We start from the raw sequence: 21,985 nt of genomic DNA, 5'->3' as shown, positions 1-21,985 counted from the left end.
GGCTTTTACACAGCCATGATTCACAGATCTCAGCTAAGCACAGAAACTGTCTCACTTCTTCAGGATGACATATTCATGGTTGTGAAAACTCCAAGAAACTGCCAGCAACTTGAGTTTACTTTCAACCGTAGCTTTACACTGCATGACCTTATTTACTCATCAAAACCATGCCCAGAAAGATTCCGAGCACAAGTTTTTTTAGGAAATCTGCTTTTCACATCTTAGTGTTACACATGAATACCTGAGGTGAGGAAAACTACATGTCCACTGTTGGCACTCCTCTTGTAGACTCTTAGTATGTACACTCGGCTTCTGTTCGTACAAGAGCTCATCAATGGCTGTGAACATTGCCTGGACTTTCTCAGTGGCATTTTGATCAAGTTCCTAGAAGAAAATATCACCCCAAAGTATTTAGGTGAACTTCAGTCTCTTAAAAATATTAGAGGTTGAAAGAAATCAGATTTTGTTTTGTTTTTAATATTTAGTCCATTTGAAATACTGTTGAATTTCCACAGAAGTTAGTGTTTTTAGATCTTAGAATATACAGCTGCCCTCCCTATTTTTATTTAAAGAAAACTTATGGAAATTTCTACTTTTTAAAAGTAACATCATAAAAATACTGTATGATAATCATTTTGAAAAATCCAGAAAAGCATAATGAAAAAATTACCAATAATTCTGCTCAAGATAATGATTGCTAATGATTTTAGTATAGGTATTTGGTGATATTCCAGCAGTTTTTTAGAGCTTAAGGTAGATAATCCATTGTATATATTACTTTGTAGTCTGCATTTTTCACTTGGCAATTTAGGTGATATCCTTGCCCTCTGTGATCTGTCCTTTAGCAGCAGCCAAAGGGGTGTCTGTAAACTGTGAATGTGGTCACATCGTTGTGCTGATTCTCTGCTTACTCTCTACTTCATCTGTATTCATGCGTGCTATTGTATGCCAGTGGAAGAAAAGTTATTCCTTCTTTTAAAAGTGTAAGGCAAAAAAATATGTGTTTTCACTCTAAGAATGAAAGTCTGCTCCTATCTAACAAAAAAAGGGCTTGCTAGGTTAACTATGAATACAATACAAATAATTTTAAAAATTTTTTTGTTTTCAAGCTCCTAGGGCATGAGATGAGATTTCCCTAGTCTCAGTGAACTTTGTTATTCTTTACTAGTAAATAATTGTCTACTGAAATATTTGCCTGTTACAACTTTTCCCATTCCTATATTTTTAACATTCAGGAGTCTTTCCATTTTCACCATGCTTCTTTAAAGAGCATGTAGCTGGATTTTTAAAATCCTATATCATTTTATCCATTTGTAATTATTATAATGTACAATATTTGGGCTTATTTCTCCCATTTATTTTGTGTCTTCCATTTAACTTCCTTTTTCTTGTGTTTTTTTTTCCTCCATTTCTTCCGAGTTTTCCTTATTCCCCTATCAATTTGGAGGTTATTCATTTTGTTTATATCCTTTTAGTAGTTACACTTAACATTTGAGCATTCACACTCCCCTATTTTTCTAGCGAAGGCTAAAGTTTTTCAGTATTTCAGTCCTGCACTGAAACAAAGCAAGAACTTTGATCATTTTGTAATTATATTATCAAATAATTATGTTGTATACCTAAAATTATTACAATGTTATGTGTCAATTATATCTTAATTTTAAAATAAAAAAAGAAAAATAAGAAGAACAAAGATATGAGACACATTGTGAGGAAAGAATCCACAGAACTGGATGACTGACTCAATAAGAGATGGTTGTGAAAATGAATCCAACCTTCTATTTTGGGTGACAGAAAGAAGATGCTAGTAATAACAGTGAACATTCTACCTACCAAAACATTCTTAACTGAGAAGATCTCAAAGATCCTATGCTCATTAAACTTTCTCTATCATATCTTTTTCTCATTTACCTTTTTATTTTGACCTAATTTTAGACTTAGTATCATGACAATTGTTAAAACAGGAGAGGTAAACACTCAAGACTTCTCAGGAAACACTCTTACTGGTGTTATTCACATCTTCAAACCATATGGATCATGAAATCAATTTAAAATGTTCTGAAGTAATACAAAAAATGAAAGAGAATGAAGCAGAACAGAATATAATGTATCATAGTGATCACTCATAAAGGTTATGACTTTGTGGAACTTTGTCTTCTGTTTTATGTACAGACAGTGGGTCACAATATCAACTAGTGTGCAATTTAAAAAGTTTGAAAGCCATTGATCTAGACATTGTCCATCTTTCAAGTCTAAACCTTCCCACCTCCAGTTTATGGGATTAGAGTATCAACAGGAACAGAAAGGGATGTACGGGCTTGAGACATTTTTCATCACTTTGACAATGAACAACAATCCAATTATGTAAAACAAAAAAAAGTTTAACAACTTTGATATGCTTTACCTTTTCTCTAAGCATCTTCCATATTATTTTATTGTGAATGTTAGTATTAGTGTAGTTTTTAAAATATATTATTGTTATTTAATAACTTCTTAGATTTACCAACTTCTTGGTATAGAATTGCTGATTTTATCTATATTCTCTTAGTCCTTTTACTTTCTGTAGTGTCAACAGTTATTTCTAATCTGCTTTCATTTATTTTTTATAAGATCATTTATTTATTTTTGGAGAGAGGGGAAGGGAAGGAGAAAGAGATGGAGTGAATTATCAACGTGTGGTTGCAATTTGCATCCCCCTTCTGGGGACCTGGCCCACAACCCAGACATGTGCACTGACTGGGAATTGAACCAGTGACCCTTTGGTTTGCAGGCGGGTACTCTGTCTACTGAGCCACACCAGCCAAGGCTACTTTCATTTCTAATTTTGTTCATTTGTGTCTTTTTTTTCTAGGTCAAACTAAGCTAAAGATCTGTAAATTTCTTTGACTTTTATTTCAAAGAGCCAACTTTTGACTATCATTTCTATTTCATTAATTTCTATTCTAATATGTATTGTTTTCTTCCTCTGCTTGCTTTAGATTTAGTTTGCTCTTCTTTTTGAGTTTCTAAAGGTGGAAACTTATGTTGTTGATTTGAGACCTTTATTCTGTAGGCATTTTTTCTTTTTTAAATTGAGGTATAATTGAGATATATTCGTTTTAAATGCACAACATGATTCAATATTTGTATATATTGCAAAATAATAAGTCTAGGTAACATCTATTATCACACAGTTACAATTTCTTTTTCTTGTCATGAGAACTTTTAAAATCTACTCTCTTAGCAACTATTATTAACTATAATCCAGCATGCTGTACATTACGTCCCCATGACTTATTTATTTTATAAGTGGAAGTTTGTACCTTTTGACTCCCTTCACCCATTTTGCTGACTCCTTAAGCTTACAAACACCAATCTGTTGTTTCTTGTGTGTCTGTGAGCTTGAATTTTGTTTCCATTAGCATTTAAAGCTATTAATTTTTCTCTAAGCTCCACTTTAGCAATGTCCTATAAATTTTGATATTTTGCTTTTCTGTTTTCATTCAATTCAAAATATTTTCTAATTTTCCTTATAGAGTCTTTCTTCAGACCATCAATATTTTAAAAGAGTATCATTTAGTTTCCAGATACAGGTGTACTTCATTTTATTGTGCTTTGCTTTGTTGCATTTCACAGATACTGGTTTGTTTTTTGTTTTTGTTTTTGTTTTACAAATTAAAGGCTGTGGCAACCATATGTTCAGCAAGAGTATCAGTACCATTTTTCCTACAGGCTCAGATAATAGGGGCTTATTTTTAGCAATAAAGTATTTAAAAATTAAGGTATATAAATATTTAGGCATAATGCTATTGTGCACTTAATAGACCAATTAAGCATTTGTCTATTACCAATAGACCAATTGGATAGCATAAGCATCACTCTTATATGTACTGGAAAACCCCAAAATTCACGAGACTCACTTTATTGTGGTGTTTTGAAACTTAATTTGCAGTATCTCCAATGTATGCCTATATTGAGGGTATCCCAATTTCTATCTGTTGTTAATTGCTAACTTAATTCTACCATGCTTGGAGAATATGCCTCACATAATTTCAACCCTTTTAGATTTACCAAATTTTATTTACATGTATTTGAAGAGTCATGAAGAGTATATATATTCTTGTAGTCATCAGGTGAAATGTCAGGTCAAGTTGGTTGATAGTGTTGTTCAAGGCCTCAGTGTCCTTGATTTTCAGTCTAGTTGTTTTGAAGGCAGGGTATTGAATTCTGCAGCTATAATTGTGGCATTTTCTGTTAATGCTTTCAATTCTGTTAAATTTTACTTCATGTACTTTAAGGCTTGATTAATAGATGTATATACATTTATAATTGCTTTATTTTCCTGATAAATAGGAGTTTTTATCATTATGAAATGACTTTCTGTTTCTAGTAGCATTTTGTGCTAAAGTATATTTTGTTTGAGGTCAAATTCAAGGAGTTCTTATGGCTTTTTAAAAAAATTATTTTATTTTTTAATTGAATTTATCGGTGTGACATTGGTTAATAAAAGTATATAGGTTTCAGGTATACAATTCTATAAAATATCATCTATATTGTATTGTGTGTTCACCATACCAAGTTAAGTCTCCTTCCATCACCATTTATCCCCCCATACCGTCTTTTACCTCCCCTAATCCACTTTTCCCTCTAGAAATCACCACTCTGTTGTTCTGTCTGAGGTTTTTTTCTTAATTCCTTTGCCTTTTTCACCCAGACCTACAACCCTATGCCCTCTAACAGCCGTCAGTTGATTCTCTATCTATGAGTCTGTTTCTGTTTTGTTTGTTAGTTTATTTTGTACATTAGATTCCACATATGAGTGAAATCATAAGGTACTTATCTTTCTCTAACTGGCTTATTTGACTTATCATAATACTTTCCAGGTTCATCCATGCTGTTGCAAAGGGTAAGAGTTTCCTTCTTTTTTATAGTTGAGTAGTATTCCATTATATAAATGTGCCACAGCTTTTTTATCCACTCATCTACTGATGGACCCTTGGGTTGCTTCCATATCTGAGCTATTGTAAATAACACTGCAATGAACATAGGGATGCATATATTTTTCTGAATTAGTGTTTCTAGTTTCTTCTCATTTATTCCCAGAAGTGGAAATGCTGGATTATAAGGCAGTTTCATTTTTAATTATTTGAGGAAACTCCATACTCCATAATTATTTGAGTGGCTGCACCGATCTGCATTCCCAACAATAGTACACGAGGGTTCCTTTTCCTCTACCTCCTCGCCATCGCCAACATTTGCTTGTTCATTTATTGATGATGGCCATTTTGACAGGTGTGAGGTGATATCTCATTGCGGTTTAGAATTGCATTTCTCTGGTGATTAGCGAAGTTGAGCATTTTTTCAAATGTCTATTTGCCATCTGCATGTCTTCTTTGGAGAAGTGTCTATTCAGGTCTTTTGACCTTTTTTTTTAAACTGAAGTGTAGGTTTTTTTGGTATTGAGTTTTGTAAGTTCTTTATCACCCCCCTTATCAGATGTATCATTAGTGAATATGTTCTCCTATTCAGTGGGTTATCTTTTATTTTATTGATGATTTTTTTTTTTAGATTTTATTTATTTATCTTTAGAGGGGAAGGGAAGGAGAGAGGGAGAGAAACATCAATGTATGGTTGCCTTTCGTGCGTCCCCTGCTGGGAACTGGCCTGCAGGGAACCTGCCTGCAACCCTGGCATGTGCCCTGACTGGGAATCGAACCGCGATTGTCTGGTTCGCAGGCCCGCGCTCAATCCACTGAGCTACACCAGCCAGGGCTGATTTTCTTTACTGTGTAAGAACTTTTTGGTTTGATGAAGTCCTATTCATTAATCTTTTCTTCCCTTGCCTGAAGCAATATATCAGAAAAAATATTACTGAGATTTTACTGTCTATGTTTTCTTCTAGTATTTTTATGGTTTTGAGTCTTACATTTAAGTATTTAATCCATTTTTAGTTTATTCTTGTATGTGGTATAAAAGGCGGTCTAATTTTATTTTTTGCACCTATTGTCCAAATTTCACACCATTTATTGAATAGACTATCTTTACCCCATTGTATGTTCTTGCCTCCTTTTTCAATTATTAATGGACCATAAAGATGTTTTTCTCTGCACTCTTTGTTCTGTTCCATTGATCTATATGTGTGTTATTATGCCAATACCATGCTGTTTTGATTACGATAGCCTTGTAGTATAGTTTGATATCAGGCAGCATGAGTCCTCCGACTTTAATCTTCTTTCTTAAGATTGCTGTCACTATTGGAGGTCTTCTTTGGTTCCACATAACTTTTGCAATACACCATTGGTATCCTGATAGGAATTGCAATCTATAAATTGCTTGGTAGTATGGACATTTTAATGATACTAATTTTTTCTTTTTTAATATTTTTAAAAGATTATTTATTTATTTTTAGAGAGAGGGGAAGGGAAGGAGAAAGAGAGGGAGAGAAACATCAATGTGTGGTTGCCTCTCGCGTGGCCCCTAATGGGGACCTGGCCCACAACCCAGGCATGTGTCCTGACTGAGAATCAAACCAGCCACCCTTTGGTTTGCAGACCATACTCAGTCCACTGAGCTACACCAGCCAGGGCCTTGATACTAATTCTTTCTATACTAGACCACAGTATGTGCTTCTACTTACTTGTATCTTATTCAGTTTCTTTCTTCAGTCTTATAATTTTCCAAGTACAGGTCTTTTACATCCTTGGTTAGGTTTATTCCTAGGTACTTTTTTGATGCAATTGTAAATTAGATTGTTTTATTAGTTTCCCTTGCTGATAGTTCAATATTGGTGAATAAAAATGCAACTGATTTCTAGATATTAATTTTGTATTCTGCTACTTTGCTGAATTCATTTATCAGTTATAGTAAGTTTTTGGTAGAATTTTTAGGGCTCTCTACATACAGTGTCACATCATCTCCAAATAATGGCTCTTTTACTTTTTCCTTTCTAATTTGGATGCCTCTTATTTCTTCTTCTTTTCTAATTGCTGTGGTTAGGACTTCTAGTTTGATGCTGAATAAAAGGGTAAAAGCAGACATACCTATCTTGTTGCTGATATTAAAGAAAATATTTTTAGTTTTTGCCCATTGAGTATGATGTTGGCTATAGGTTTGTCATATATAACCTTTATTATATTGAAGTATGTTCCCTCTGTTCCTGCTTTGAGAATTTTTATAATAAATGGATGCTCGATTTTATCAAATGCTTTTTCTATATTTATTGATATGATCATATGGTTTTTATCCTTCATTTTGCTTATGTGGTGTATCATATTTATTGACTTGCAGATATTATACCAACCTAGCATCCCTGGAATAATTCCTATTTGACATGGTGTATAATCTTTTTAATGTATTCCTGGATCTGGTTTGCTAATATTTTGTTGAGGATTTTAGCATCTATGTTCATCAGGGATAGTGGCCTATAAGTTTCTTCTTTGAGTATCTATCTGGTTTTGGAATTAGGATAAGGCTGGCTTTGTAAAATGAGCTTGGGAGTCTTTCCTCCTCTTGAATTTTTTGGAATAGTTTGAGGAGAATAGATTTTAGTTCTGTGAATGTTTGGTAAAACTCACCTGTGAAGCCATCCGATTGAGGACTTTTGATTTTGGAGAGGTTTTTGATTACTGTTTCTATTTCACTAGTTATAATCCAGATTCCCTGATTTTTCCTGTCTTAGTTTGAGAAAATTGTATGTTTCTAGGAATTTATCCATTTTGTCCAGATTCTTCAATGTTTTGCATGTAGTTGTTCATAATGTTTTTCTTACAACCTGTTGTATTTTTGTTAGTTGTTACTTTTTTTTCTGACTTTATTTGGTTTTCTCTATTTTTTTCTTGATGAGACTCATTAAAGGTTTGTTAATATTGTTTATCTTTACAAAAAAACAGCTCTGGGTTTCATTGATTTTTTTGTATTATTTCTTTTGACTCTATTTCTTTTATTTCTCCTCTGAACTTTATTTTCTTTCTTCTACTCACTTTGGGCTTTGTTTGTTGTTTTTTCCTAGTTCTTTTAAGTGTGAAGTTAGGTTGTTTATTTAAGGTTTTCCTTGTTTCTTGAGGGAGGCCTGTAATGCTATGAATTTCGCTCTTAGGAATGCTCTCTCTGTGTCCCATAGATTTTGGGTCGTTCTGTTTTCAATTTCATTTTGTTCAAGATATCTGTTCATTTCTTCCTTGATTTCATCATTAACCAATTCATTGTTTAGTAACATCTTATTTAGCCTCCAAGTCTTTGTGTGTTTTTCAGTTTTCTTTCTTGTGATTGATTTCTACTTTTATACCATTATGGTCAGAGAAGATGCTTGATATGATTTCAATCTTCTTAAATTTGAGACTTGATTTGTGTCGTAACATGTGGTCTATTCTAGAAAATTCTCCATGTGTACTTGAACAGCATGTATATTCTGCTGTTTTGGGATGAATGCTTTAAAGATATCAATTAAATCCATCTGATCTAGTATGTCATTTATGGCTACTGTTCCTTTTTGATTTTCTGTTTGGAAGATCTACCTATTGATGTCAATGGGGTGCTAAAATCCCCTACTATGACTGTATTATTGTCAGTCTCTCCCTTTATATCCACCAAGATTTGCTTTACTTATTTAAGTGCTCCCACGTTGGGTACATATGGTTATAAGGGTTATATTCTCTTGTTGAATTATTCCCTTTATTATTATGTAGTGCCCTTTTTTGTCTCTTATTATAGCCTTTGTTTTAAAGTCTAGTTTGTCAGATACAAGTATTACTATCCCAATTTTTTTAAAAAAATGTCCACTCATGAAATATCTTTTGCTATCCCTTTACTTTTAGGGATGCGTGTATCTTTGGTCCCACGGTCGGTCTCTTGTAGACAGCATATATATATGGGTCTTGTTTTCTTATCTACCCAGCTACCCTATGTCTTTTGATTGGAGCATTTAAGTCAATTACATTAAGGTTATCATTGATCGGTACTTATTGTCATTTTATTCTTTTGACTATGGTCCTCTATTTCTTCTTTCTTCTCCTTCGCCTCCTTCCTTGCCCTTTATTATTTCTTATAATACTGGTTTTGTGGTAGGAAAAAAACATTAGCCTTTTCTTGTATGGGGAGCTCCTTATTATTCCTTCATTTTTAAATCTTAGCCTTGCTATATAGGTCCTTGCTTTTATCATTTTGATGATTTCAAGCCAATCCCTTCTGGCCTGAAATGTTTCTGTTGAGAAATCAGTTGACTGACAGTCTTATGGGAGCTCCTTTGTAGGTAACTGTCTTCCTCTTGCTGCCTATAAGATTCTCTTTTTCTTTAACTTTTGCTACTTTAATTATGATGTGTCATGGTGTGGGCCTCTTTGAATTCATCTTGTTTGGGATTCTGTACTTCCTGGACTTGTATGTCATTTTTCTTTGCTAGTTTCAGGAAGTTTTGGGTCATCATTTTTTCAAATAGGTTCTTGATCTCTCTCTTTCTCTCTCTCTCCTGTCCTTATGGCACCCCTATTCTGTGGATGTTAGTATACCTCATGTTGTTCTAAAAGTCCCTTGAACTATCCTCATTTACCAAGTTGTTTTTTCTTTTTGCTGTTCTTTTCTACCTTGTATCTAAGTCACTGACTTGATCCTTTGCTTCATGAAATCTGTTTATTCCTTCCAATGTATTTTTCACTTCAGATATTATATTTTTTCATTTGTCTGGTTCTTTTTCATGGTTTTTATGTCCTTTTTTATGCTGTTGAACATCCTTATAACATCTCTTTGAAATCTGTATCTTGTAAATTGCTTGCCTCTATTTCATTTAGCTCTTCTTCTGGAGATTTTTTCTGTCCTTTCATTTGGGGCATGCTTCTTTGACTCTGTATTCCAGCTGCCTCTTTGAGTTCATTTCTATGTATTAGGTAAATCTGCTGTGGCCTCCAGTCTTAGTAGGATGGCCTTCTGTGTTAGGTGTCCTGTGGGGTCCAGTGGTACAATTTCCTTGATTACCTGAGCTGGGTGCTCCAGGAATGTCCCTTGTGTAGGTTATGTGGGCCCTCCTATTGTAACTGAGTCATGGTTGTTGTTGGCCTGTTCATGTGTGCGACTGACCCTCAGACTGACTGTGAGGCTCACCCCCTATGACAGCATGCAAACTGTTGTGTAAGTGCTGACCACACAAAGCAGATTTCACCTCAGCAAGGTCTGGTGCCTGCAGGGGTCTCCCTTTGGATATGCTGCTTGTGAAGCTTATTGGATTCTGCTCTGATGTTTGAAGCTGGCCACTGTGTGTGTTGGTTCTTGGCTTCTTGGGAAAGACTTTGGTGTAGTCCAATGTCAGATGCTGCCTGTAACTGGCCTTGGGCAAACTATTTTGTGCACAGAAATCCAGTTTGTATCCACCTCTGGGTGCATGCAGGAAGGACCAAGCTGAGCACCAAGGCCAGCTTTTACCAGCACCGGGCCTGGGGTCATGTCAACAAAAATACCAAGATACTCTAGATCCACTTCCATCTGCCTCTACCTGCAGTTTGTCTGTTAGGCTTAGTCACTGAAAGAGCCTCTGGTGGTATTCATGCTGCATGAGGTAGTTTCTCAGTGAGTCACCTGGTAGGAGCTAGTTGTGTGCACCAGACTGAAACAGGTTCAAACTCAGTGCCAGGACTGGGTCTGAGGCCACTCAGCAAATGTTTCAGGGTTTGCCACATCTGGCTGCAACCTGCTGGGTGCTCTCACACATTTGTGTTGGGGCTGGATCTTAGGGAGTCATCAATGTTTATCAAGTCCAACAGACCAAGAATTGGCCATGTGATGGGAGGGCTCTGCACCAGTCAGACATGCGAGGGAAAAGATGGCCCCCCCCCATCTTAGATCCACGCAACTGTCCTAAATTCTGCCAGGAGGATTTGGAGCTCAGCAGGGTGGGCAGCCGAGAGTCAAAAGAATTGGTTTAGTTAGTGTATCTCCCTCGAGTGGGAGGTGCCAGTCAGACTTAGGAAAGGTGGGGTGTGTGGCCCCCTCCTGTGAGCCACACAATTTAGCTTTGCCTGGACTTTGTCCTGACCTCAGAAGGGCAGAGGCACTAAGAGTCAGACAGGTGGGGCAGCTAGAGCCCAAAGGGTGAGTCTCCACCATAAGCCCAGAGGGTGGGGGAGTGGGCTCTCCTGTGAGTGGGAAGTCCCAGTCAGGTTCACGGGGAAGGAGGGGAATGGCCCCTGCCCCAAGCCACACCACTCAGTCACTGATACCTCCTGAGTCTGCCCAGACCTCTACTCCTCAGCCAAGGCAGCTGACTCCTCAGCATGGCGAGAGCTCCACAGGGTGGGGCAAGAGGGAATCCAGAGGGTGCAGCTATTGCTTTTCTCAACCGGATCCCGCACAGAAGAGAGTACTCCACCCAAGGAAGATGGCATCTGAAGTATGAGAGAATGACTCAGCACTGGATCCTGGCAGCTATCCCTTCAGCATTTTCCCCAGAGTCCCAAACCCCAGACTCTATTCCACTCTGCCTGCCCTCCACTAGAGCCCAGGGTGAGAATGGAATTTTGTGTTGGTCCTTTAAGAGGGTGCTGTGTTTCTAGCAAACCCCAGTTTCTCCATGATGGACAGAAACCCCACTGATTTTCACAGGCAGATGTTAAGTGGATGACTCTTCCCAGCTCAGGTGCTCTGAGCTGGGGAGTCCAGCTTGAGATTTAGATCCCACACTTCTCATGTGGAACCCCCCACAGCTGAGATATCCCTCTGGAACCTCAGCCACCACCCGTGGGAGCAGGGTCACCACTTTTCACATCTCTGCCCTTCCTACCAGTCTTCTTTTATAAATCCTTGGTTATAAGAATTCTCTTCAGCCCTGGCTGGTATGGCTCAGTGGATTGAGTGCTGGCCTGAGAAGCAAAGAATTCTCTTCAGCTAGTCTTCAGTTGGTTATTCAGGATGATTGTTCTATAATTTAGTTGTAAGTCCGGTTTGGTCCGGGGAGGAGGTGAGTTTAGCTTCCCCTTCCTGCTGACATCTTGGGTCCCTTTTGCCCTGGCTTTTCATTTCTGGGCCCTCTTAAGTCTCTGCATTAGCATGCTTGACTCCTGGTCAGCCAGGGATGTGTAGATAGTTTGGGCCCTCTGTGATCTCTCTTGCATGGATATGTGGAGAGCTTATCAGGGCCTTCTATGGCTAATTTCCCAGATCTCCTTAATAAGTTTGTCAATTGTCTGTCAATTCATTTTTTGCCCCAAGCAGTACCGAAGCCTCAGGCTATCTGAGCCATTGTTTCTCCTTGTTCATGTGCTACTGAGTTTTCACAGCTTATATACCTTAGTAGTTAAATCGACTCTCACTGTTCCTCACTCAAAGTTCTATTGATTTCCATGAATAACTACTTGTGGGGTCTGCTGGACATGGCTCTTCCAAACCTCATAATGGAAGGCTTACCAGAGGACCCCAGCCCAAAAGGATTGTGGATCGCTTTGGAAATGGATTATAATTCCTTCCTATCTCCTTTTGGGAGCAGCTTCTTGTCCTATGTGACTGCTTCTTGATCTTTTCTCTCTGTATGTGCACACTGAGATAATGTAGTTTAGAGTCACACACAAGACACATGCTGCCCCTTTTATCTAGAACTCCTTAAAACAAGTCTTGGACTCAGGGAGGCAATCTGCCACCACTGGTGCTCCCTGTGATGTGAGTACTATACTTTGCTGTGTATAATGCACTTTTTTTGCCCAAATTTTTGAGGGAAAAATAAGAATGCACATTATACACAGGTATAATGATTACATACCATGCATATAATAATGGGTGTAATTAATCCCGTGTATAATGTGCACAAAAACATGGGTGCACATTATACATGGCAAAATATGGTAGTAAAGGCTATGTCTGCTCCGTCCAGTCCTCCTTGTGGTTTTTTCAGCTTCTCCCAATGAGCAGTGGAGATCCCGTGCTCACCCTCTGTGTGGTACACTGCTGCTCTTTTTGTTGTCTCCCTTTAGTCAGTTTCGGAGTCCTGAAATGGTTGCTTTTGACCATTTCATCCAATTTTATTGTTGCTTTCTGGAAAGAGGATTTGTCAAGCTGCTCACTCTGCTATACTAGAAGTCCCATCTCATAATTTTTTGTATTGTCTTTGTCAGGTTTTGGAATCAATATTATGATGGTCTCATAAAGTAAACTGAAAATTTCCTATTTATTGGAAAAATTTTATGTGATTGTTATTTCTCCCACAAATATATAACAGAATTCAGTGGTGAAACCACCTGGGCCTAGACCTTTCTCTATTAAAATTGTTGATTAAGTATCTTTAAGACTTTAACAACTATTCAGATTTTGGGGGAATCTGTTTCATTTAAGCTACAGAATTTATTGGCATAAAATTGTTCATATTATTTTATTAATTTTTAACAAGATTTTATGTATTTATTTTTAGAGAGAAGGGAAGGGAGGAAGCAAAAAGGGAGAGAAACATTAGTCTGTGGTTGCCTCTCGTGCACCTCCAACTAGGGTCCTGCCATGCAACCCAGGCATGTGCCCCAAATCAGAATCGAACCAGTGACCCTTTGATTCGCTCAGGCTAGTGCTCAGACTCAGGCTAGTGCTCTGATTCGCTCAGACTGTGCCACACCAGCCAGGGTGGCTGTTAATATTCTTTTAATGTCCGTATGATTTGTAGTATTTTTACTCTTTCATTCCTGGTATGTAATCTAGGTTTTCTTGCCGTTTCCTGACTAGCATTACCTGGGGGCTTATTAATCTTTTCAAAGAATCAAGTCTTGAATTTGTTCATTTTCATATATAAATATATGAAAAATTTTTAGTTCATTGATTTTTGCACTTAATTATTCCTTGCATATTATTTTGGCTTTAATTTACTCTTCCTAGCATCTTAAGGTAGAAATTTAGCTTATTTATTTCAAAGTTTTCTTTTGTTCTAAAATCAGTATTTGAAGCCATAATCTTCCTCATAAGAGGTACTTTAAACACATCCACCAATTTTGATATTTTGTGTTTTTGTTGTCATGTAGTTTAAAATACCCTCTAATTTTCCTTGTAATTTAATATTTAGAAAGTTGTTTAATTTTCAATTATTTGCAGAATTTTTCTATGTCTTATTGTTACTGATTTGTAATTTAATTCTTTTGTAGTCAGAGAACATACTCTGTAAGATTTAATCCTTTGAAAACTATTGGACATTTTAAGGCCCAGCAGACAGTCTGTCTTTGTGAACATCACACAAGCACTTCAGAATGTGCAGTCTGCGTTTGTCAGACCTTTATATTTTTACTGATTTTTCATTGTTCTATTAATTACTAAAGTCTCTAACAATAACTGTGGATTCACCTATTCCTCTCTTTAGTTTTATCGGTTTTTCTTCATACATTTGGAAACTCTATTAAATGTGTACTTATTTAGAATTGTTATGTCTTCCTGGTGAACTGTGTTATGTATTAAACTGTGTCCTCCCCAAATCCGTATGTTGAAGCCCCAACCTGCAAAGTGGTTGTATTTGGAAAAAGAGCCTTTATGTAGGAACTTGTTAAATGAGGTCATAAGGTGGAGCCTTGTGGGACTTCGGGACCATGGTAGGACTAGTGTTCTTGTAAGAGGAAGAGACATCAGATCTACCCGTGTGCATGACCAGCAGTAAGGCCATGTGAGGACACAGCAAGCCAGGAAAAGGGGCCTCATCAGAAACCAACACTCACGGCTTCTAACCTAGAAAACCATACAGAAGCCAACATTATCCTAGAACTCAGTTCCCTTAAAAAAACAAGTACTCTATATATACCTATATAAAAGCAACAAAGAGATTAAATATATGATTTTTAATTTTATACCATGCCTGCTACCTTGGAATAAACCTTCAACAAATATACATTACCTTTATGAATAAAATTACAAAAATTTATTAAAAGATATTAAAGAAATAGATATAAATGGAAATATCTCTATATCAAATCCATGAATACAAATACCATAAAGATGGAAGTCTTCCCCAAATTGACCTATTCAATTTAACAATCAGATTCTAACGTATATGAAAAGGATTGGCCAACACAATCTTGAACAATGCAGTAAGAGTTTCCTACCAGATATTATGATTATAAAGCTAGAGTTTAATTAAAACCCATTACAATTAGCATGATTTTTAGAATAAAATAGTTTAGAGAGCCCAGGAAACAGACTCTTTCACATTCTGAAACTCAATCTCGGAGCATAGCAGATTAGTGGGGAAAGAATGTAATGATTCTCCTGGAAATGATACCACCTTCTGTGGCAGAAGTTGAGAAGGAATGTGTGCATTTTTAGTGACCACAGTGGCTAGGGGGTGAGTAGGTATTTAATAGGAGGGGATCATGAATACTAAACATCTTGCTGCACATGGGACATTTCTATACAATAGTCACACCCAAAATGACAAAAAATGCCCCGCTTAGAAATTCTGAATTAGTCAGTAAATGATGCTGCAATAATTTGCAGCGTGATTTCTGTTTAGATAATTCATTATCTAAACAGAAATTTCTGTTTAGATAATTCATTATCTAAACAGAACAGTTAAAATAATGTTCCTGCTATATACCATATACAAAAAAACAATTCCAGGTTGCTTAAAGACCTAAATGTGAAAACTGTGGAAGTATTAAGAGCTGCATTCCAGGAAAAGATGTGTGCAATACATTTAACAAAGGATGAATGAAGAATCAATGATTGACTGTATTTGGTTACTACTAACAAAAACCAGTAATAGTGGCTTAAATAAGATAAAAATGTATTTTTTCTTTCATAAAAATATTAGTCTAATGGTAGGCATTAAAAAGCTAATATGGTGGCTCCATTAATATCAAAAACTTAATTTCTTCTATCATTTCCATCCTCAGTGGTGCTTCATGGTTCAAGATGGCTGCTTTACCTTTTTTTTTCTTTCCTTTACCTTTAACCATAGTGCCATGTTCCAGGCCAGAATTAAGAAAAAGGGGGTAAAAAAAATAGCATTTGAGAAAGCCCCATTTCCTGACTTTTGTGTATAATTTATTAGCTACCCCTAACTGTGTTAACAGAGACTGGGAAATAAATTTTCAACTGAGTATAATACCCCAAGTTTTATAGTTCTCTAGGGAAAGTGGATTATGATGTAGGTATCTAACAGACTCTATATATCGAATGAAGTATGGTCAGTGGGACAAACCCGGCCCATAGCCTTTTTATAAATCCAAAAAGTTTTATTGGATTGCAGTCGCACCCATTAATTTACACATTGTCTATTGCTGCCTTCTCATTACAGTGACAGAGTTAAGGGTCCTGACAGAGATGGAAAAGCTTAAAATATTTATAATCTAGCCCTTCACAGAGAAAGTACATCCTCCCCTAATCTAAAAGATAAGGAATTCCTACTAATTTAATATGAAAACAAGAAGTAAAAAACTAAGTAAGTATGAAATATAAACAGGCAACTTCCAGACTATAAATATGTACAATATCATGTACAGACATACCATATCTCCAAACATAATGCTGATTAAAAGAAGCCAGATAGATACAAAGATTACATGCTATATGATCCATTCATAAGGACAAGAACAAGTAAAACTGGTGATAGTGGTCAGAATAGCTTTTCATTAAACTTCTAAGTCTGGCAAAGATTAAAAAGTCTGATCATTTCCTTGTGTGGTCAGCAGTGTGGGAAAATGGGTCCTTCCGTACGATGCCTGGTGAGACAGCAGAAATGGAGGAATGTTTACAGATGTCAGTCTGGCATCTGGCAAGAGCTTTCAATATTACAAGGGCACATGCCTTTTGACCAACAATTTCACTTCTAGAACTGTATCCTCAGGTATACTCACATTTATGTAAAACAATATATGTACAAGGTATAAATGCAGTGGGTAGTTTTGCTGTGTTTTGTTTTGTTTTTTGGTAATAGCAGTGTCTGTGTAGCCATAAAAGAACAAAGAACTTTTAAAATTATATGGATAGTCTTCAAAATATATTAAGTAAAAAAATGGCACTGAACAAGAGTGTGTAATAACGAACTTTATGTAAAAATAAGGATAATTAGCCCTGGCTGGTGTGGCTCAGTGGATTGAGTGCCTGTCACTGGTCACTGGTTTGATTCCCAGTCAGGGCACATGCCTGGGTTGTGGGCCAGGTCCCCATTGAGGGGTGTGCAAGAGACAACCACACATTAAAGTTTCTCTCCTTATCTTCCTCTCTCCCTTCCCCTTGGTCTAAAATATTTTTTTTAAAAAAAGGATAATTAAAATATTCAAAGTTAGCAAAGGAATAAATTAAATTTGTTAAAAAATTCATGTCTGGTTCTTTATTTTAACTAAAGTAAGTTTGTTTCAGCATTTAAACTGTTATTTGCTATTCAGTTGGCAAATAATCATAAGGTTTTAAGGGTTTCCTTCTCCTAGCTTACTGAGAATCTTTATAAGGAACGGTTTTTAAATTTTATCAAATAACTTTTCAGCATCTATTGGTCTGATCATATTTTTTTCTTAGAATAACTGATGTTAAACATATGAATACATTTGCAGATACTGACTCATCTTTGTACTCCTAGAATAAACCTTACTGGATCATTTAAAAAAAAACATAAACCATATAAAACTAAAATAGAAAAGAATTAAGTTAGCTATTTTTATGATTGTTGGTTATCAAAATTTAAATATATACAATTAGACTAAAAACAGAAAGTCTTCCTTCATATCATTATATTCTTTGAATTTTAAAATATTCCAAAAGAATTAAATCTAAGAATACAAACTCCAGAATGACTATAAATAATAAATATATTTAGCAAAGCAGTATGTCATCAAATTGGGACAGAAAACTAGATTTCTACGGACCAGTGTAGCTAAAAAAAAACTAAGTTCAAAAGTAAGTAAAATGTATAATTAAATACCAAACTCAATTTTAATATCAATTATAACATAATAAAAAGTAAATTATAAAATAACAAATAGGACTAATGGAAGATGTTAATAAAAACTATATTTTTAGCTAGAATACTAAGTTCAGTAAAGATGACAAATTATTGAAAATATGTATATAAAGTATTTAGTACAGTGCCTGGCATCTACTGAATATTTAATATATTTTAGTTCTCACCCTGGCTAGTGTGGCTCAACGGACAGAGCACCTGCCTGCAAACCAGGGGGTCGTTGGTTCAATTCCTAGTCAGGGCACATCCCTGGGTAGCAAGCTGGGTCCCTGCTTGGGGGCATGTGAGAGGCAACCAGTCGATGTATCTCTCACACATTGATGTTTCTCTCCCTCTTCCCCTCTCTCTAAAAGTAAATAAACAAAATCTTAAAAAAATAAATTTTAGTTCTCACTATACATTCCCTAATTTAATACAAAGTAATAATGCGAAAGCAGTTAAATCCCTAATAAATACTTTATAGAAATGTTATAGAAGTGAAAATAAAATTTATCTGAAAGAGTAAAGAGGACACAAATACTAAATAATGTACATTGTTTAGTGAACACTAGTACATTTTTTAAAATATGAAAAACCACATGATACTAAATCAAGTATAGAAAAATTGTTTAAAAATAGGTTTAAGAGCCTAAAAACTTAATTCATACCTCATACCATATATTATGTCTTGTGAGTTAAAAAGCTAAACATGCAAAATTCTACTAAAAAGCTATGAAATTCCATCTTCCTTTTTTATTCTTTGAAATCTATTTTATTGATTATTCTATTACAATTGTCCCATTTTTCTCCCACTTTATTCACCTCTGCCCTGCACACCCCCTCCCTCCCACATTTCTCTCCCCTTAGTTCACGTCCTTGGGTTGTACATATAAGTTCTTCAGCTTATCCATTTCTTACACTATTCTTAACTTCCCCATCTATTTTGTACCTAGTATTTATGCTTCTTATTCCCTGTACCTCTCCCCCCATTCTTCCCCCTCCTCCTCCCTGCTGACAACCTTCCATGTGATCTCCATTTCTGTGATTCTGTTCCTATTCTAGTTGTTCACTTAGTTTTTATTTGTTTGTTTGTTTAGGTTTGGTTGTTGATATTTGGGAGTTGGCTGCCATTTTACCAACTCCCAAACAGTTTTGATCTTCTTCTTTTTCTTAGGTTAAGTCCCTTTAACATTTCATATAGTAAGGGCTTGGTGATGATGAACTTCTCTAACTTGACATTATCTGAGAAGCACTTTATCTACCCTTCCATTCCAAATGAAAGCTTTGCTGGATAGAGTAATTTTGGATGTAGGTCCTAGCCTTTCATGACTTGGAATACTTCTTTCCAGCCCCATCTTGCCTGTAAGGTCTCTTTTGAGAAATCAGCTGACAGTCTTATGGGTACTCCTTTGTAGGTGACCATCTCCTTTTCTCTTGCTGCTTTTAAGATTCTCTCCTTATCTTTAATCTTGGGTAATGTAACTGATGTGCCTTGGTGCGTGCTTCCTTGGGTCCAACTTCCTTGGGACTCTGAGCTTCCTGGACTTCCTGGAAGTCTGTTTCCTTTGCCAGATTAGAGAAGTTCTTCTTCATTATGTTTTCAAATAAATGTTCAATTTCTTGCTCTTCCTTTTCTCCTTCTGGTACCCCTATGATTTGGATGTTGGAACATGTAAAGATGTCCCAGAGGTTCCTAAGCCTCTCCTCATTTTTTTGAATTGTTTCTTCATTCTGTTCCAATTGAATGTTTATTACTTCCTTCTGGTCCAAATGGTTGATTTGAGTCCTGGTTTCCTTCCCATCACTATTGGTTCCCTGTATGTTTGCCTTTATTTCACTTTGCATAGCCTTCACTTCTTCCTCAATTTTTAACCATACTCAACCATTTCTGTGAGCACCTGATTACCAGTGTTTTCAATTGTGCATCTGATAGTTTGGCTATTTCTTCATCACTTAGTTGTATTTTTTCTGGAGGTTTGATCTGTTCTTTCATTTGGGCCATTTTTTTTTTTTTTTGTCTTGGTGTGCCTGTTTCAGAGTAAGGGACGGAGCCTTATGTATTTGTCAGGGCTGGGCAACCCATGTAGCTGCTTTGTGGTGCTATATGTGGGGGAGGGTTCTGAGAGGGAACAAAGCAGTTTCCTTGGCTCTCAGCTTTCAGTCACTTCCTCTGCTACCCACAAGCAAACTGTGCCCTTCTGGTGCTGATTCCCAGGTGGGTGGATTTGTGTATGTTCTAGGACCCTGTGGGTCTCTCCAACAAACTCTTCTGTGAGGCTGAGTTTCTCTTGCCACCACAACCCCCACACATTTTTTCAGTGAGAGGTTCTGAGGTTTTATTTCCCCACACTGGAAGCCTGGGTTGCGTGGTTTATCTCACTCCCCAGTTGTTCTTCCCAATTTATCTGCATACCAATGTGGGACTGTCCTGGTCCTCCAGCTGCTGCCTTGCTCTGAGTCCTCCCCACCCCAGCTGCTTATTTTTGCCCCTTCTACCAGTCCAGATTAATGTTTCTTCTTTAATTCCTTGGTTGTTGGACTTCCATACAGTGATTTTTCTGGCAGTTTTAGTTGGTTTTTGTTTTTAAATCTGTTATTGTCCTTCTTTTGGTTCTGTGAAGAGGCACAGTGTATCTACCTATGCCTCCACCTATGCCTCCTCCTATGCCTCCACCTTGGCCAGAAGTCAAAATTTAAATTCTTTACCATGGTTTACAATGCCTAATGATTCTAGACCTGCCTACCTCTCTCATCTCATTTGTGCTTTTCTCTTCCTGGTACACTCTTCTCCAATCATCCTGACCTTTTTAAAATTCTAATAACATATCAGATCCATTTCTTTGGGCACATGGAGCTCTTTCCCCTCTTAGGGCTTTTGTATCTGCTGCTGGTTACCTATCTGGAAAGCTCTTTTCTTCACTCTTCACATGGTTAACTCCAAAACTTTCAAGTTTCAGATCTACTCTACCTAAAACCCTCTCTAAAGTGAATTTCCCTAACAGGAACTTGGCAGACCCTCTAGAGATGTCAGGTTTCCTTATCTAGAAATGTCTGTAAGTGGTAGCTAATGATTTATAAGCACTTTGTAAGTATGCATTGCTTAAATGAATGAAAACGTGACTTCCTGAGAACTGGACCTTGATACTCTATCCTACATGGGAGAGGCTCACTGTTGGCGTGTCCAACTCACACAGGAACTTTTTAAGGCAGATCTCTATGACCTATATCCATGCTCGGCCATCACCTCTTTCACACCAGAAGTAGCTGCAGGGTGTGGTGGTTTCTTCTTTTGTGACGTTTTGGGGTGGAAGAGGTAGATTTGATGTAATCAGTAATTCAGAGCTTAATTCCCTCTCATGTTGTGTCTCCTTTTTCCTTTGAATCAGGGTATGAGATAGCTTGTAAGAGCTCCAGCTTCATGCTGGGCAGAGTCTCTGTGACTGTAATCACATGGTGGCAACACCTGGAACTTAAAGTCGACTTCTGTTGTAGCCTCACTACTCAGTTTATTTTTTAGCAGTTTAATGGGCACATTTTAGAATCTTCCATTTTGTATGGAATTCGATCTTCCCTTTCAAATGCTATAATTAACTAATATTAAAATATTAGTACCTCAAAAAAATAATAAAGTCAATCCCTCTTATTTACAATGTTCTTTTTCAGTACCCTGTCATCTTCCTTTGAGCTCTCACCCCCTTTTGTGGTTATTTTGTTTATTTGCTTTTGTCAATTTCCCATATTAGACTATTGAATCACATAAGTCTCACTCACCCCATATTCCCAAGTACAGTGTCTGACAACAAATGTGTTAAAAAAATAGTTGCTGAATGAAGGAAAACAGAAAACCCAATTATTAGATAATAAGGAAAAGCTGTATTATGATACATTAAAATAAGGAAATGTTATATAACTATTCAAACTGACAGGGATGGAAATAGTAATAAGAAAATATCTATATGAAGTAATGGCGAATGAAAAACTACACCACAAAACAGAATACATATATATATCATACAACTATGTAAGGAAAGTATATATGCATCCAAATTAAAATGACTGGAAAATAATTCATGGTGATAATAATAGGGTCTAACAATTATCAGTCTTTTTGTAAAGAAAGTAGGTTGCTAA

The 21,985-nt window shown here is 36.4% G+C and overlaps 1 protein-coding gene across 6 annotated transcripts in view; it reads right to left on the bottom strand.

Moving 5' to 3' along the window:
- The window catches only part of FAM149B1 (family with sequence similarity 149 member B1), a 52,907-nt gene that overhangs the window by 24,697 nt on the left and 6,225 nt on the right, over window positions 1–21,985 (bottom strand). For 5 of the 6 annotated variants that reach the window (XM_037130510.2, XM_037130509.2, XM_037130515.2 and 2 more), the window contains one exon: window positions 242–384. The exons of the other annotated variant lie outside the window; for it this stretch is intronic. In XM_037130510.2, coding sequence (XP_036986405.2) covers window positions 242–384 — 143 coding nt within the window. The remainder of the gene's footprint in view (window positions 1–241; window positions 385–21,985) is intronic. 6 annotated transcript variants of the gene reach the window in all.

Source organism: Artibeus jamaicensis, unplaced genomic scaffold (assembly GCF_021234435.1).
Source record: "Artibeus jamaicensis isolate MK-2021 breed Jamaican fruit bat unplaced genomic scaffold, CSHL_Jam_final contig_332, whole genome shotgun sequence".
NCBI classification, from domain to species: Eukaryota; Metazoa; Chordata; class Mammalia; order Chiroptera; family Phyllostomidae; genus Artibeus; species Artibeus jamaicensis.
The sequence above is the reverse complement of the archived record's forward strand: the minus strand, read 5'-3'. Positions and strand labels throughout refer to the sequence as shown.